At 44.9% G+C, this 18509-nt stretch overlaps 1 protein-coding gene across 1 annotated transcript; it reads left to right on the forward strand.

Annotated features, from left to right (window-relative positions):
- Nucleotides 1–10090: 10090 nt before the first annotated feature.
- Nucleotides 10091–17994, forward strand: MSANTD3 (Myb/SANT DNA binding domain containing 3). Its single transcript, XM_019539959.1, has 2 exons — nucleotides 10091–11246; nucleotides 15264–17994. The coding sequence occupies exons 1-2, from the start codon at nucleotides 10832–10834 to the stop codon at nucleotides 15671–15673; spliced, it is 825 nt and encodes a 274-aa protein (XP_019395504.1). The 5' UTR covers nucleotides 10091–10831; the 3' UTR covers nucleotides 15674–17994.
- The last annotated feature ends 515 nt before the right edge of the window (nucleotides 17995–18509 follow it).

Below are 18509 nucleotides of genomic sequence, written 5' to 3' on the forward strand. Positions count from 1 at the left end.
CGCTCGGCCGGGTCTCGTCCCGCCCCGCCGCTGCCATCGCTGCGGCCCCCGCGCACCACGGTGCTGGCGGCTCTGAGCCCCGGTCCAGGTGCCTGCGGCTGCCGCTCTCGCGCTGCCCCCTCTGCGCCTGCCTTTGTTCAAGGTGTCGCCTGGGGCGGGGGCCGGGGCCGCTTCTGCTTCTTCCTCCCGCCTGGAAAGTGCCTTTTATTTATTGCTTATTTGTACAGTTCGCACGAGCCCCCCAGGACGCGCTCGCAGCTGTCAGGTCGCCCCTCCCCCCCATCCCTCTGGGCGCGTGTACAGGAGGGGTCTGGCCCCGGGATGCTCCCCAGGGTCCCTGCAACACTCCCTGGAGGGTGCGGCCTGCTTAAGCATGTGGCAGACCCTGGCCAAGCTTCCCAATCCCTGGTGTCAAATCCATTCCAACCTGCTGTGGTCTTCCCAAGGCACAGATGAATTTCTGCATTATTTTGTCACAGTGGAGAAATGAGTGAAAGCCGAGAGCTGGCACTCTTCGAGGGGGGAGCTTAAGTCTAAAATGGTCGAGAAGAGCAAATCTAGGCGTGATTCTTCCAGTCCACTTTTGCCAGCAGGCAACTCAAACGCAGCTAAACACAAGCAAGGTAAAAACATTGAGTCCTCACAAGAGTCAGCAACGGAAACAAGGTTGAATTGAAAATGCTGTAGTAATTTTTAGTAAACACTTGAGTTTGCCTGGTCTGTCATTCTTGGCCCACTAATTTGCTTCAGCGCAGGGTGAGTACTGTGGAAGTAGCCAGTTGCCTGCCAAAAATGATGGGGGTGGGGAGCGGGTAGGGATGGAGTCCTATGCCCCTGCTCCACCCTTTGCTTGGGATCCGACCTGCTCCCCATCTCCCCACCACAGTGGCAGGGGGAGAGAAAGAATGGGCCCAGGTTTGATGCAGGGGAGGAGGCAAAAGGGGCCGTGCCCAGCCAGCAGCAGCTTCTGGGCAGGGCTCCTGTTGCAGCCACCCCATGAGAACCTACTTGACTTCCTGGAAGTCAGCTTGCTCAGGACAGCCGGTAGGGAAGCAGCGGGGCTGTTAGGGGGTGTGGGTGGAGTTGCAGCTTGGTGGAAGTGTGGAGCACAGTGTGGAACCTGTGCCTGGGGGATGGCAGGAGTGTGCAGCTTGGCTGGGGAGGGTCAGGGGTGTAGGGACCCCACCCCCCAGCCTGCTGCCTTGCCCACCTGCTGCTGCACAGGTCCTCACACTTTGGTGGGAGTGGAGGGAGCCCCGCCCCCTGCTTCCCCATGGAGTCCAGTGTAGGGTTTCCCCACTGCAAGTATGGAAGCTGTAGGTGCACCACACTGAGCCCCTGTGATCAAGGTGGCCAGCGCTGTGCTTGGGGCCCCTGATTTAGTCTTTCACTTCTCAGGATTTGCCCTGATACAGTTTTTGTTATGCACCTATTTGTTTTATGATTCTTTTTGGTGTTGTAGGACATGCATTCCAGTTGCCAAAGCCTCCTACTGGGCACATACATTGGAAAGCTGTGCTGGAAATGAAGTGTATTGTTGGTCCAATAAAAGATAACACCCACAAAAATCCTTGTCCCTGGAAATGAAACTTATTTGTGGTGTGAGGACCATGAGAGGTCTGCCTTTGAGGAGCTAAAGGGCTACCACGAATTGTTCAGTCTACAAAAGGGACATGGGCGTTGTTGTAGTGCCGTCTCAGTGCAATTAAAGTCTCAAGTCATTTCTTAGTGAATCATTTCTCAGTACATAAGGGCAAATGGAACAGATACCTAATGCTCTGACACAGTGCTACAAGGCACCCTCTTACTAAATGCTGAAGTACATAAAACAACTTTTGGCCCTCCCAAATGCTTTTATAGGGCCAGAATGATCCACAGAGTGTGTACTTATACTAATTGTATGTGTATGTGCACATACAGTACAGAGAAATCCTTAAATTTTAAGCTCTTAAGGCAGGGACCCTTCTGCAGTAGTACCATAGCTAGTACAGTGGGGTTTTTGGATAGAAAAGTTAAAATTAACTTAAAAGAAATTAAAAACCTCTTTAAAATGTCTGGCTCTGCTGCTTATATATATAATGATTTACAGTCTGGTATCACTGACTTTTTCAGTTAGAACCAAGTGCATGTCCCATTGTATGGAAGTTCTCTGCCTATTTCCAATAGTAAAAAGTTCCTGTTCCTAGCTCTTCAGGGTGCTCAAGCTTGTCTTTAATGTGTGAAGGACTGATGCCTACCCTGGACCTCAGGGTGAGGGATGGGGATTTCCCTAGTTTGTAAGAATGTTGTGCTTCTTTTGGTGGCTATCTGAAGCTATCTAGCAGTTTAGTTTGTTACAGTAGCCCTTGAATAAGATGGAATAGAAATCAGACCCACTGTTTTTGCTAGTGGCTAATTTATAACTTACATTTCTAAAGCTGTCTAATGGGAAGAATGAATTAAGTTTCTAATTTTTACCATTGCCTCAAGTGTGGCAGGTTCCATTTTTATTGTTAAATGGTAACAAAAGAAAAAATTAAGAAATGTTTAGGATTTCCTTGTAGTAAATGCTGAAATCAAAATATGCATTTTACTATAATTCCAAGATTTCTTTTCTGCTATAATATGCGAAGAGGATGCCTCACAAGGTGGGAGGGAAGAAATATCCCTGCACAGGGTTCCCTTTTCCAGCTAGCGACTGAGTTCCCCGTCCTCTCCCACTTTTCTGTCTCTGCATAAGTAAAAATCAAAATACATTACAGTAAATGACAGTAACTCCTCCATTCTCCATTACTTCTTTTCTCCAATCTGTTTCTTCAAAGTTTATATTCTTGTAGATCCATATCATTATTTTATTTCCTGTCTACAATGTTATAATTCCTATCCCATATTTTTTACTTCTTTTTTCCCCTACTAGAACAGTTCTCTTTGAGCATTCTGTTCTTAGTTTGTGTGGTTTTTGTATTTCCTTTTCTGTGTTTTCTTTATCCCATTTTCTTCTTTTGACACATTACATTCTTCTCACTTTCTAACAGTAGTTTTGAACTAGTTACCTTTACTGTAGGAGATAAGAATAAGTGACTGTTAAAAAGTTTAACACTACTGAGTGTTACAAGGATAATGATAACAACTAGAGCTAGTCCAGTGAAATTTTTTAAAACAAAAATTCAGTTTGAACAACAAGAAATTAAATCTTACAGTAAATTCATGCTTTGTAGAATGCTCACTTAAGAAAATAGTGGACAAATACTAGGAAATGTGGAAAAGACTAATGAATTGGTGGTGAGATTTAATTAAATATCTTGATATTGCTTGCATCAAACTTGTGATTAAACTCAGTTTCTTCCTTTCAGGTGAGTTTAAGCAGTCTCCATTTCTACTTCCCATGATTAATTGCACAAAGTCCATTCTCTGCAAGCTTTGAAGGAAACATTACTTTAAAGGGAATGGCTAGGCAGGCAGGGGACATGTAAAGACAAATTCTCTCTTTGCAGCAAAATCTGTCAAATGCTTAACTAGTGCTTTGTTCATTTCTGTGGACCCCCGTTTTTTGCTTTCAACTGTCCATTTCTTGTAGAGGTGAGGACTTGGCATGGCAGAGAAGTGATAGTCAGTAGTGTGTCTGATAGAGAACTGAGGACCTCAGAAGTCTATAAAGATTTTAGTACTCTCTACAAATATACTTCTATCTGCTAGTTCAAACAATGCCCTTCCCAAACCTGACAATAAAGCATTTTCCAGGTTTCTAACTTGATTTCAAGAAGTCATCTATTCCAGTGATTTTCACCCTGTAGTACCCCTGGGGGTCTGCAGACTATGTCTAAGGGATCAGCAGAAAATGACTATGATCAATCAAAAGTATGTGATTACCTATAGTTACAATTCAAAGGGATTGGCACCTCCTTTTGAAATTGCCAAAGGGGTCCACACCACCACTTGAAATATTTTTAGGGATCTGCAAATGAAAAAAGGTGAAAACCACTGATCTAGTCCATTTGTCTCTTGTGAGGCAGGTTTGACTGTACCTGAACTGTTTCTGGCAAATAGTTATATAATCTGCTTTTTAAAACCTCCAGCAACGAAGATACTACAACCTCTCTACGTACTATAATTACTCAAATGCAGGACAAGGTGTTTTCCTCTCAATCAGGAGAAAAGGAAGGAAAGGAAACATTAAGGAAAAAAAGCCCCTAGTCTCACATTCATATAGAAGGAAACTTTAAATACATAGTCTATCTCTGAACTGCTACTAAAAACACCATGTGCTTATCAAGGGAAACCAACTGTGAAGTTGTTTAAATACAGCCAGCCCTGATCATGAGTATAAAGCATATGGTCCATTTTGAACAAACATGTTGATAGGCAGAGCCATCCCTAGGGTATGGCAAATTGGGGCAACTGCCCTGGGCCCTGCATTTTGCGGGAGCCCCACAGAGATGGGTGGAGCAGCCATGGCCCCTCCCGTGGGGCCCACCTGGAGCTGGCAGCTCAGCCCTGCTTCATGGAAGAAGCATGGAGACAGCCCCCCCTTTGCAGGGGTACCACCGCCCCATGCATTGTTAAGGGGGGCCCCTGCACAAGGTGATTTGCCCCGGGTCCCATACCCCCCTAGGTTCAGCTCTGCTGAAAGGAACCTATCACTATTTTTTCTTTAATTTCATGTCTCAGACCAAATTAGCCAAATATATTCTGAATTTTTATCAACTAAGCAGAAGATAATTGTTCAAGTCTATGTAGTGCTAGTACTAGCAGGTATCCCCCTTCTCAAACTCCCCTGTCTAAGCAAAGGCACAAACTAGGGAGAAATCCCCCATTTCCATAAAATAGGTATGTTACACATTAAAGGTGATTTTGGCCCTGGGAACAAACTAGCACAGCCCAGAAAAAAGTACACTTGATTTTTTTTTTTTTAAATTTATTTAAATGTTCCGTATTCTAATCCAAATTAGCCAAAACAGGTTCCTAATCTGAGAGTCAGTCCAGAACCATAAGTGGCCCTACTACCAGCAAAAATCCTCTACCCCCATCTGGGGCTTCAGATGTTTCCAAAACCTTTGGCAGGCGTCCTACTTGCAGGCCCAAGCCCATAGGCTTGGGGTTTGGATGCCCCTGAGTTTTGCTTGCCTTCAGCCATAAGGCCGCAGAAGTAAGCTGGGGAAGAATCTCCCCTTTCCATTAAGTGGGTATAAAGCCAAGACCTTCCCACTCCAGCAGCTATATGGGAGGTTTACTATACATTACCTTGGCAGGTACTATCCCCGTGCCAGGAGAGCGGTCTTCCCCAGGTACAACTAGGAAGACCACCTCAGTGGTTATAGTGTTTCCCTTGCCAGGCAAGCATAGGACTACACTTGATCTGAGCCCAAAAGAGACTAAGAAGTAATCTAAGCCAACTTTTTTTTTTTTTAATTTTATGTATCCCAGGCCAAATTAGCCAAAACTAATTCCAAATCCAAGAGTCTAGAACCATAAGTGGCGTTACTACCGGGAAACATCTGGGGCTTCAGATGTTTCCAAATCCTTTGGCTGGCATCCTACTTTAGGCCCAAACCCAAAGGCTTAGGGTTCAGATGCCCCCGAGTTTTGCTTCCCCTTAGCCATAAGGCCCTCAGAGCAAGCAAGGGAGGAGACTTCCATTTCCATAGATTGGATTTAAAGCCACTACACTTTGGAAGGTACTAAAACACAGAAGAGCAGTTCTCCCCGGACGCGCTTAAGGAAAACTGCCTTCATGGACACAGATACATGGTATTTCCCCTGCCAGGTTAAGAACTACTATGCTTGATCTGAGCCTTCAAGAAGCAATCTAATTTTTTTTTAATTAAAATATATCTCTGTATATTTAGGTATTTATATACATCCTCTATCATAGACTACCATTGCACCTTTTTTTTTAATATCACCTTAAGAAACCTTCTGCCCTTCTCTAAGCCAAACCCAGTCCCTTAGTCCCAACCCCAATTTGGGGTTTCCCTTCTCAGTTCCTGCACAGTCCTTGTCACTGTTGTTGTAGCTTCCACTGCTGCTGATCCTGTTGTTGCCCTCCTTGCTGTCTTCAGGTCCAGTTGTATCATTGTCCCCTTCATTCACCCCATCCATTTCCCTTCCAAGGGGGACTTTAAGCAGCCTGGGTCACATGTCCATTTTTCAGGTAGAGCTCAAGAAGTAATCTAAGCCTACAAAAATACATTAGTGTAATCTATGAGATAAATTATGTAGTAGCATCTACTGAGTTCAGTCCCATGCAGCACCGGCTCTTTTTCAAGTCACGGTGAGTCACCACATTGAATACATTTTGCTTTCCTCTTTACCCCAGTGCCTTTCTTTTCCATTTGCAATGATTTCTGTTTCTTCACAAGCTTTAAACGTCTGACAACATCACCAAACGGCCCCAAACAGTCCACCCAGAATTCCTCTGTTGGTCCCTCTCTCAGCCTGTTGTATATGATTAGTATAGTCTTGCCCTTCATGAGGTGAAGCCAGACCGGGCTGCCCTGTGCCTTATCTGTATATACATTTTTGGAGGATCCCAGGATTGTGACCAAGGATCCTGGTTTTGTCTGATAAATAAAAAATCGCAAATTATCTGATTTAAAAATTGTAAGTTCTCTCTGATAAACTCCTCAAATTTATGATTAAAATGAAAGGCGCCTCTCACTCCCATCCCCCACAGCCCTGCTGGTGCCCCTCACTCCCCCTGCATACCTCCCTGGCCCTGCTCATGCCCTTCACTCTCCCTTCAAAATCCCCCAGCCCTGCTGGTGCCCCTTTTCCCCCACCCACAGCTCCTGCTCCTCCAGTCCTGCTGGAGGGGGATCCCAGCTGCCAGGGCTATGGGGCCAAGGACCCAGGTCCATAGCCCCCTGCCCCAGCAGGAGGGGATGGCTGCTGCAGTGCAGCAGAGCCTGGCTCCCCCCTGCTGCAGGCTTGGGTGGGGGAAGGGGCAGATCCCCACTGCAGTGCGCACTCCCAGGGAGCAGGGGGACCCATGCCCCTCAAATCTGCATGTTGGGCAGGGGTTGCGTCCTGCCAGTTCCATGGGCAACTGGTGTCTCTGGAGTCTGGGGGGCACCAGATCACCAACTGGGGGGTGGAGGGGGTCCCCCAGCAGACGATCCCAAGTGCGGAACCACCAGCAGAGAAACCAGAAGTGCACTTCCACTAACACTTCCGGTTTTGCAGCTGGCACTTCCAGGGGGTGCACGACCAATCTCGGGGTGCACGTGCACCCCCTATGCCACCAATGGCAGGCTTCCACCCTGCTGTCCTCGCTGGGGCCTCCACAGCTCAGCATGAGCGACCCGGCGCTGGAGGGAACAGCAGGGCTGCTCAGGAAAGCTGCTTGCTGCTGTGAGCTGCATGCTGCCTTGGCGACACTTCTGCTGCGCACATGACTGCAGAAGGGGCAGTAATGCGGGGACACCTCACCAGGGTAGTGCAGAGCTAACAGCAGCAGGCAGCTTTCCTGCGCAGGCTCACTGTTCTTTGCAGTGCTGGATCACACCCACTGGGCTGCAGAGTCACTGGGGGAGGTCAGCAGGGTGGGAGTCCAAGCCTGAATTGGGCAGCCAGCACCCTGTGCACAGATCTGGGGGGCATGGGTCCCCTCTGCCCCCTGGGAGTGCATGCAGCAGCAGGGAGCCAGCCCCCAATCCCCAGACAAGCTGCCTGTGGCCCCTTCCTACTCCCCACCAGGGCCCTGCAGCTCACACTGCCTGGCTGGGCAGCAGCCCCAGCCCGGGCCCCAGTCCCTGCCCTGCCCTACTCCCTCCCTCCAAACCCCTTACCTTTGGGAGCAGCTCTCCAGGCTGCCTGGTGGCCACATGCATACATACATGCACATGGCACCCCCTGCCTGACCACCCTCCTCCCGCTCCCTCCCAGCCCCATGCAGGCTGGAACTCTGCTTATTGCAAAACTGCAAAATCCACAAGTTTCCCCAATAAAATGAAAAATCCATGTTTGCCTCTGGTAAAAGGTAAAATTTGCAGTTTTCTCCATTTTTCTGTGAGAAACGGAAAACCTGGATCCCAGCTTATGACAGTGTTAGGAGTATCTGGAGGTTTTTTGTTCTGGGGGGGGGTGGGGGTTGTAAAAATATATTTCTTTCTCCATATATATATGGTTATATGTATCTAACCGATCCCGTTGCAGAACAACCACACCTGCACACCCATGCAAAGGCGTGCTGGCCACTCATACCTGTTACAAAGTCTGCAGCCGCGCGCAACACACACAAAACACACACTCAGTCCTTTCTGGTCACTCTGACCAGCCCTCCCTTCACATCCACGAGTTCCCCGCTTCCGGGGTCAGGTACTCAGTTCACATGGTCTCTTCGTCACTGGAGGACCCATTGCTGCTGCTGTTGTCACTGCTGCTGTCCTCCATTCCACTTGTCTGTTCCTCTTCTCTGCTGCTTTCGCTCTCTTCTTCCCTTGGCGGGGGTTGTATGGTCCTGTGCCATGTGTCCCTGTGCCAGGTGGCGTTCATTCGCTGCGTCTTCTCCATCCTCTGCTACCGATTTCTGGTGATAGGTTCAGAATTCGCTCAGCGCCATCTTCACGCAGCCCACTACCTCTGCATCCGTTTATCTGTAGAGGAGCAGGTTTCTGGCCTTCCACAAGGCACTCCTGACCCAGGATGCAAACTGGTCGAACCGGAGCAAGGGGCTCCCCTGGTTTTTGTTGAGGTCCCCATACAGCGCAGCCTTGCTGGTCTCCTGAATCTTCCTGTGACTTTTCATAGTGGCCGGGCCTGCGTTCTGCAGGCCTACACATCACAGCATCAGGTCAAGGTCTCGTAGAACCAGGACAGTTCCGTGATCCATGGCCTGTGGTTAGCTGGGGTGAAGACCCCCAGTGTCTCAGAACGTGCCCTGCAAAGTACCTCATGAGACATGCCGTATTGGTGTCTGCCTCCATCGCCAGCTTACAGATCGTGCTGACATACTTGGCCCACAGGAACAGGAGGGTCTCTGGCATGCCCCTGCCCCCGGCCCTTTTTTCCTTGTACAGCGTCTTCTGGGCGACCTTTTCCCATCCGGAGCCCCAGAAGAAAACACACATGGCCCTCTGGATCCTGTGGGTGACACTCTCGGAAGTGGGGAGGACCAGTGTGGTGTACAGAAGCACCGGTAACAACACCACCTTCACAAGCGTGACACCCCCCCCCCCATGGAGAAGGAACGCAAGTGCCACAGTCCCAGTTTCTGTTTTGCTTTGTCCTCTGTCTTCTCCCATGCTGTTCTGCTGCTCAGCTCCAGGTCAAAATCTATCCCCAGGATCCTGAACCCCTCACGGGGGACAGAGACCCCCCAGGGAGTCCAGGTCCCTGACCTCTGCCGCAGCCAGGCAGGTGCTCTTGCTGACGTTCAGCTTGGCCCCCACTGCTGCCTTGTACACTTGCAGTATATACACATCCTGAGTAGTTCTGAGCTGTGAAGTCACCATGGCTTGAAATGCTGTCGATTCTGTGGGGCTCAGTCCAATGTACTATATGGTAAATTGTGAGCCTTTTGAATCTGAACTAATATCATGGATTAAGTAGGTGCGAAAGTGCTGCTTTAAAGCATGCTTATGGAGTACCTATGCTAAAACTTGCAGCAATTTCAAAAAAGGTACAGTGTATCAATTCTAAATGAGCTAAGTCTATGGGAACTATATTCAGGTGTTTACAGGCATGTTTATTTCAAGGTCAGTTATTTCAGATTTGCTCCTTACTTCCATATGCACATGGAAATCAGGGTCTGACCATAAGGAGGGGGGAAGTGGCTGCAGGGGCAAGAAATTGGAGGGGGGGGCAGAGAGGCTACCTAAACCCCCAGATTTATTTTTCCTGTTGTAGCAGTAGGAGGGAGATGCATTCAAAACAAGATTCCAAAAATTAGATTCTATACCTGAAAAATTGTATCAAATTTATAAATTTTCCATATATAGAATCTAATTATTGGGGTTGTTCTTATATTCAGGGTCATCTTATATTCAAGTATGTGTGGTAATCAGTTTCAGTACTTAACTATCTTTACATGTAGAAATCCCTTCTTCTCTTCCCTCCCTCCCTAGAAAAAATTGAATTTCCTTGCTGCAGCTTAAGCCTGTGCTTTTTTTTGTCCTATTCACAGTGGGCATGGTGAGCAGTTTATACCTATCTTCAAAAATGTCAAAGGTTATTAAAAAGAAGTTTATCATGTTTCCACTCAATCTTCTCTAAAGTCACCAATATCTGAAATGTGTAATTATGTGCATGCAAATATCTTGCACTGGTGATTAGATTATAACTGGTGTATGTGGTTTTCTTGTTCTTTATATCTGTAAAGCAAATCACTTGGTCAGAAAAAGCTGCCAGCTGAGGTTTTGAAATCCCTTTAGTTGGAGCTATTCATAAGTAGATTCTGATACAGTTTAGGTTAGCATTTGGAAATTCTGTTTGCTGGAAAAGGATGAAATAGATCCAGTAGACATATCATTTAAATCTGGTGATTGCTGTAGACAGAATGTTTGCAGCTGAGCACATCTATTTGGTAGAGTGGTAAAGAATATGGCACCCTGGTCTGCAAATCATAACCAAGCTAGGAAAATTTGCTTATCCTGTTTTGGTTATATACCAAACCTCTTGTTAGATTGTTACCTAACAAGTGATATTTCTTTAGTTAATAATCTGAATGTTTCCTTTTGTTACCCTGAAATTTTGCTTCAAGCTATTGTATGGAAGAAGGTGATTTAGAATCCGTACCTTAGTGTTACTGAAAACCTAATTTTGTTCTCATTTGCTATATAAAGCAATACTGACTTGATTTTTTAATTATTTTTATTTTCATAGGATATTTGGCTTCCTGGAGAAAAAGTAGAAAATGCAAAACGAAATAATAAAGCCTGCTAAATACTTCTCTGAAGTGGAAAAGAGTGTGCTACTTGCATTAGTTGAAAAGTACAGATATGTACTTGAATGTAAAAAAAGTGATGCAAGAACTATTGCATTGAAACAACGTACTTGGCAAGCACTTGCCCATGAATATAATTCTCAGCCTAGTGTGTCACTAAGAGATTTCAAGCAGTTAAAGAAATGCTGGGAAAATATCAAAGCTCGGACAAAAAAGATAATGGCACATGAAAGACGGGAGAAAGTAAAAAGAAGTATTAGTCCTCTTATAAATACTCACATCATAGGAAAAGAGAAGATTGCCAGCATGATGCCTGAGCAAATGTACTTTTTACAGAGTCCGCCAGAAGAAGACTTTGAATATCAGCCTGATACTTCTAACCAAGGTATAAATGCTGTGGTAGTGATCCAAATAACATTGGCTGCTTGCAAACGTTTAAAAAAATAAAAAGCAGCGCTTTACTTTTAAACTTAGCGCACTCATGCACTGAGCCCAGCAGATGCCCAGAAGAGGCAGCACATTAGTTGGACCCAGCTCACCTAAGGTCTGTATAGATTGAGTGCTTTAGTGGGGCTTTTTGGGCACTTCTGTCTAATAGCTGATTGAAACAGCTTTAGCACATTTCTTTTTTAATGTTTGCAAGCAATCACTGTTTTAGTAAAGGACGTATATGAGTTTCCTTTATCGTTATAACTAATTCTTTCTGGTGTGTTTAAACTAGCAGTATAAATCTCTGTATTCAAAAAATGCTGTCAGTACAAAAAATATTTCAGAACCATGATGCTATAAGATTCTGTATTTCACTAGACCATTTAGTAGTGAAATCTGATTTTGTTTATATAAATTTGAAGAGGCATTTTAAACTCACCATTTATCACTTACACATGGATGTGTCCAGGTTTCCAACATGTTCTTTTACTTCATCCATCATGCAGGCTTATCACAAAAAAGAAATCCTTAAAGGTTTTCATGATTCTTTATAAACCTTTGTTTTGTTGGAAAAAGCATATTTGATCACCAACTTAAAAAAAAAATGTTGCCACCAGCAGCAATTTTTGATACTCTTCTATAAGACAAGAATTTCCTATGCTTGATTCTGGCCCTTTTCATTGTATATACAATCTTTTGTAAAAAAAACTTTCACATTTATTTTAAAATATGCAATTTCAGTGAAATAAATCTATTTTAAAAATATTGAAAATAAAACAAAAACTAAATATCCAATGTAGAACATACTGTAGCAGCATGCAAGCTTCTAAATGAAACCAACTTTCTATCCAACATGATATTTTAATAGACAACATATACTTTTCCTCCTAAAGGTTATTTCTAGAGAAAACTGAGAAATTCTGCACATAAATTTAATGCAACTGTTTCAGTATGGAATTAACATATATCCTAAATATGCAAGTCAAAACTTGGTTCAGTAGTCTAGGTTTCTTAGTAATTATGTGGCCCATTTATATTCTGAAGAGAGGTGCCAAATGCATTCTGAAAGAAAATGCATTGTTCGTTTTAAACCTATAGAAAATGTATCTATCATGACAAGGTGCGGGCAAGACATGGTCCATGGGCAGGATCCGAGCCACCAACTGCGTGGATAGGGCCTGCGGGCAGCAGGCAAGTGCCCACCAATTGATTGTATCTGGCCCGTGGTTGCCTCTGTGGCATTCCGCATGGGGCCCAGGGCAGCCTGCACTCCCACCCGCACCCACTGACAGCCCTGGCCAGCATGCACAGCTTCTTGGCAGAGCTACTCCTGGTGCAGCTGCAGCCACCTGGGTATTCCTCAGCTGCCCCTGCCTCTAGCAGCTCCTTCTCTTCTTCCTCCTGCCCCTGCTGCACTGCTCCAGGTAGCAGGTAGCACAGGGGAGTCATGGCAGCTGTGGGGATGCATGCCAGGCACTGCACACTGAGCCAGGGAGGGGGCAAGCTGCAGCCAGGCAGCTCCTGTCCCAGCATGTGGGGCTCTGGCTCCAGCTCCCAGCTACCTGCAGGGGGCTGCTCATCATGGGTGGGTAGAGTGTGTGGAAGGCAGCTGGGAGCTGGAGTTGGAGCCCCGTGTGCCAGGGCAGGAGCTGTCCAGCTGCAGCTTTACCCCTGCGTAGATGGGCATCTGCTGCCTGTCATGCAGCCCCATGGCTTCCCTGCATTATCTGCTGCCTGGAGTGGTACAGCAGGGGAAGGAGGTGGAGGGAGCTGAGCCATTGGAGGTGGAGGGAACTGAGCAGTACCTGGGTGGCTGCAACAGCAGCCCCATCAGGAAGGTGTGTGCACTGGCTGGGGCCAGGGCAGTGCTGTCTAGCAGGCGCAGGACAGGAGCATGGTGTGGGATGCCCTGGGTGGGAGCATGGTGCAGGCAGGGCTTAGTTCCATGCAGGCTGCCACAGGGGCAGCTGCATGCCAGATGGAGTGAGGTGTGGAGATCACACCTGCACTGCACTGCCAAGTGAGCTCTGCTGCCCACACAGAATGGTCTAACCAGTGAGACTTTAGTTAATAAATACTCAGGCAGAAGACACTCACTGGCTAATGAAATATTACTGTTCAGTTTCATTTTTATTAGCTTGTTACTAGGTAAAACCAATTCCTTACAAAAATAGAGACAGTGTATCCTGGTTTGCCTAATGAAGATCATTCTAACCTGCTAAAAAGTTTAAGAGAAAGGATTTATTAGGGTGATATCTTTATTGGACGAACTATGTAGTTGAGATAAAGTTAGCCATCTTTCTTTTTTTTTTCCTTAGGTTGTAGATTTTTCATTATAAGTTGGTCCAGTAAATGATATCATCCTCCCAAATAATTTCTGAATCATCATGGCTACAACATAACCCTTACACTACCATTACAAAAAGTTTAACTGCGTTGTTACATAACATTTCTCTAATCAAAATGGTACATTCATTTTTGCAATGTTATATTAATGGAACTTATACGGTCCTGATTTACAATGTCACTCCTATTTTAGGAGTTATATTTTACATCCTTATTTTTACACTGTGGGCATATTTACATAAGACATTTACTGTGCAGTTGCCTAATTAACTTCACAGAAAACATCTCTGGATCTATATGTGCACCCCATTAGAGTGCATGTAACTAATAAACTCCACACCAGCATAGAACTTGTAAATAAAAGTCTTACCCTGCTCTAGGGTTTCTTCATGTGCAGCAGTGCACATGTAGACACCAAGCCAACTGGCCGGGTCACAGAAGTGCTTCGGTACAGGGGCTGCCTGCTGCACTGAAACACTCTCCTGCCCTGCCCCAGCTAGCCCCTCTACAGCACACTGAGCCCAGTCAGAGCAGGTCTGGGCTAGCAGGTGGCTCCCTGGGCTCCCTGCCAGCCAGAGCTGCTGTGACCTGGCTCAATGTGCTGCGCTCCAGGTACGTGTGTAAATTGTGTGCCTGGGAGCAATAAACTGCAGAGCAATAAGCTCAGCAGTTTATTGCTGCTTCCTAATGGCACATATAGATGTGCCCACTGTGTATTTTTTTACTCAATAAGAGGCACACCTACTCAAGACGTTTACTGTGCAGTTGACTAACCGCAGTAAATGTTTCGGTATCTACATATGTGCCCCTCTTAGGATGCACAAAGCTAGTACACTCTGCAGCAGTGCAGTCTTGTAAAATACAAGTACTACCTTATTGCAGAGTTTTTTTCAGGCACAGCAGCACATGGGTAGAAACCACCCTGGCTGGCTGAGCCACAGGGTTTCTCAGTATGGGGTTAGCTGGCAGACAGTCCTTGCGCTGTGGCATCCTGTGCCCCAGGCAGCCACTCAGCAGCACATGGAGACGGGGTCAGGGTTGCTCTTCCTTTCTCCATGTGCTGCCAGGTGGTTGCCTGGGGAACAGGGTTCCTCAGTGCAGGGGCTGCCTGCCAGCTAGCCCCACACTAAGGCATTCTGCGCCCCAAACCAGCCAGGGCAGCATCTACATATGTGCTGCTGCGCACAAAGAATCTCCAGAGCAATAAGGTCCAAAGTTTATTCATGTGCATTAATCACATGTATAGATACGGAGAAGTAGTTCAGTTCATTTCTGTGGAAATATCGGTATTTCTCAAAGTGAATCAAGTGGCATAATTAGTATAAAATGCATTCCTGTGGTGTGTATGACTGGTATTTTAAAGACCAAGTAATATGTCTTCTGTTTTATTGCAGATAGTAGCTCATCAACTGTGAATCTCCTAAAATTGGAGCAAGATTCAAACTCTTACACTTTAATGTTGTAAACAGAACACAAGTATCATAGATAAGATTATTATCTGGTGGCATCTAGATTATATTAAAGAAATGTACTGTTTATTTGGACTGATGGCTGTATATTTATTGCTTATACAGTAACTTTGCTGATCGAGAAAGGAATATTAATAAGACTTTTTTCTGTCTTTCAGTATCATTTGTTGTTTCAAATAAAGAACTATGTGATGAAGAGAGAGAATTGGTACATTTCCCAGTATGTGAAGGCACCTCTCAACCTGAGTCGTCCTATTCAGATGTCAGAATAGCAACAGATAAAAACTACAGGAGTAAAGCCACTCAGGAAAGTGCTTTGAAAAAGATGCAAGAGGAAGAACATCACCAGCAAATGTCAATTTTACAACTACAGCTGATACAAATGAATGAAGTGCATGTGGCAAAAATACAACAAATTGAAAGGGAATGTGAGATGGCTGAAGAGGAACACAGGATAAAAATGGAAGTGCTAAATAAAAAGAAAATGTATTGGGAGAGAAAACTGCAAACCATCACAAAAGAATGGCCTGTATCATCCTTTAACAGACCCTTTCCTAATTCACCCTAGAATTTATGGTGACAGAGATTCAGTTTAATTGAGCACAACATAACTATGGTATATTGGATTGAGGGTCTATTAAGATAAATGGAAGTTGTAGCAGAATGGCTGTCCAGTCAATAATGAACATTTTTTTTTCCAGCTAGGAAAACAGATGTGGTTGAGTTCAATAAGGGCAAAGTCTGTAGTTCATTTGTGGGTAAATGAAAATTATTGTCCCCTATTCAACTTTGATATGCACAGTAGTGCATTTAAAAGATGAGTATAATGTTTCTTTTCTTCAAATTCCCAGACACCTGTTTTTACAGTTAGGACATTCTCTTACAGTAGACCCTACTTGAAAGTTTTTTGCAAAATGCTCTAATTTCAGGTTTAGTTGCTTGCTTTCTAGTTTCTTTTTTGTTGGTTGAAAACAAGGGTTGGAGTTGCTTTTTAGTCTTACCCTGAAGAGAGGAGTAATCCACTGATATGCTGGGACAGGGATGGAGAGAGGAATTACTCTATTTTTTTATTTCTTCTCTGCAGCAGGTAGGTAAAAATGAAGGACATCGTGAGGGGACCATTTCAGTAACTAACTTGCAGAGGAGAGAAGTCAGACCCTTCAACAAGATGGTTGATGGAGAAGATGCTTATGTACTCGTCTGCTAGCTGTTGGGGCCATGACAGAGGAGAAGAGGGAAAAAAAGAACTATTCTCTCCCAGGAACTGCTCCTACTTCTGTCTACACCTTGCAGATGCTAGGTTGGTAAGAAGTAGGAAGCGAACTCCTGCAGCTGCTTCAGTGAGAAGCAGCCTCTAAAGGACACTGTTTACCTGTAGTTATTCAGGAAGAGAAGCTTTGCTGCTTAATGAAATTCTTGAAAGGCAGTTGGCCACCCAGCCCATTAGCAGCTTCTTCTTCTACCTTGCAGTATTAGTCCACGACCTCAGTAGCCCAACCAGTGCAAATGGGTCTTGCCGTAATTACAGGTGAGGACTGTGAATCCTGTTAGTCTCTACACCTCCATCCCACCCCCAACCATGCTGCACAGAGCAGGAGGAGGCTAAGTCAGATTCCCACTTCTTGGTACTATGTTTTAGCCTAGTATTTGTCTCAGTGCCTGTGAATTCTCTCTTGGTCCTGTCTCATGTGTTAGCCTAAAGCAACTTCTGCCTCTGCTGTCAGCTAAGGACCCCTACTTTGATGATTTATTTGTATTAGAGTAGCATCTAGAGGCCCAAACAGGAATTGGAGCCCAATTATGTTAGGTATGATACATATACATAATAAAAGACAGTCCCTGCTCCCAAGCGAAGCCAGGCCTGGAAAATCAGAACTATGATAGAAACTCTAAAGTTATAGAGTACAGGTTTTAGGAGTCTCTTCTCTGAAAAGGTGTTTTGGAGGAGGGGTATAGGAGCATTTTTAAGGCTTGACAGAACATGAGCAAAAATAATACTCATATTATTTAAGTTATAAATTTGAGAATCCTATTATTTTAAATGTTGTATTTCACAGATAATTTATAAAGGCAGATCTATACAGTAGCAATATTTTCTAAGTTAAAGTGTGGATGGTACCCGCTTCCCTCCCAGTGGTCCTCTGATTACAGCCTTTTTTTTTTTGGATTTTCTTTCTGGCTTGAGTTTTCATTTTCACTTTTCTCTGACTTGTTTTCTGGCTTCAGTGCATGCCTGTTAGTTTTGTTCCTGTCTGTTATAATGTGGTGGCAGTGAATGGAGTGATATGAACTTTGTGATATACAAGAAGCACAACTAAGTTAGCTCCTGCAGAAAGACCAAAAAGAATAGAGGTAAAATCTAAAGAGGCAAACCTATTGGATAGGGAAATCTCATTTTTTGTGTGGATTGAACTTTTCTCGTGTAGGAATGGAGCATAGAGTTTAAGAGGAGGGAGTAAGGTAAGAGAGTTTTACCTTGGTCCAAAAGAAACATCATAATAAATGACAGTATGCATAAGTCAATGAGGTGGAGAATGAACGAAGAAAATGTGGTTGGGGAAGGTAATATTTTAGTGTAAGGTTTTGATCTCTGGCTTGGATGGTGTGATGGTGCTTTCACCTGGTGCATGCACCATCTACACCACCACTGAAAGAGGGTGGAATGAGGGATATGTCAAATTATCTACAAAATCATAGAATAGTAAAGTTGTGAGAGACTTTTGGCAGGACACCTAGGCCAGCTTGCTGCTCAAGGCAGGATCATCCCTGATTAAACTGTTCTAGTCAAGCATCTGTCTAACCTACTCTTAAACATCCAAGAATAGAAAGTCATAACCATTCTTGGTAGCCTATTCCAATACTTTAATAAACATCTTCCTAATCTCCAATCTAATTTTTTCCTGCTGTAATTTGGGAACATTTTTCCTAGTTCTATCTCTTACAGCAACAAAGAATAAGCTAGCTCCATCCTCCTTATAGCCACCCTTCAGGTTTCATAGTTTCATAGATGTTAAGTTCAGAAGGGACCTCAGTAGATCATCGAGTCCAAAGCCCTGGCCTGAGGAGGAAAGAGTGCTGGGGTCATATGACCCCAGCCAGGTGCTTGTCCAGTCTCCTCTTAAAGACCCCCAAGGTAGGGAAGAGCACCACCACCCTGGGGAGCCCATTACAGATTCTGGCAACCCTCACTGTTAAGAAGATCTTCCTGATGTCCAACCTAAATCTGCTGTCTGTCAGTTTGTCGCCATTTGTTCCTGGTTATTCCAAGGGGTGCCCTGGTAAACAGAGCATCTCCTATTTCTTGCTGCCCCTCCTGATGAATTTGTAAAAGGTATTTATAATCAGTTACCAAATCCCCACGTCAGTCCATACTAAATAATCCTAATTCTTTAGGATTCCTTCTT

The sequence above is a fragment of the Crocodylus porosus genome, unplaced genomic scaffold (genome assembly GCF_001723895.1).
Source record: "Crocodylus porosus isolate Cpor-Errol unplaced genomic scaffold, CroPor_comp1, whole genome shotgun sequence".
NCBI classification, from domain to species: domain Eukaryota; kingdom Metazoa; phylum Chordata; order Crocodylia; family Crocodylidae; genus Crocodylus; species Crocodylus porosus.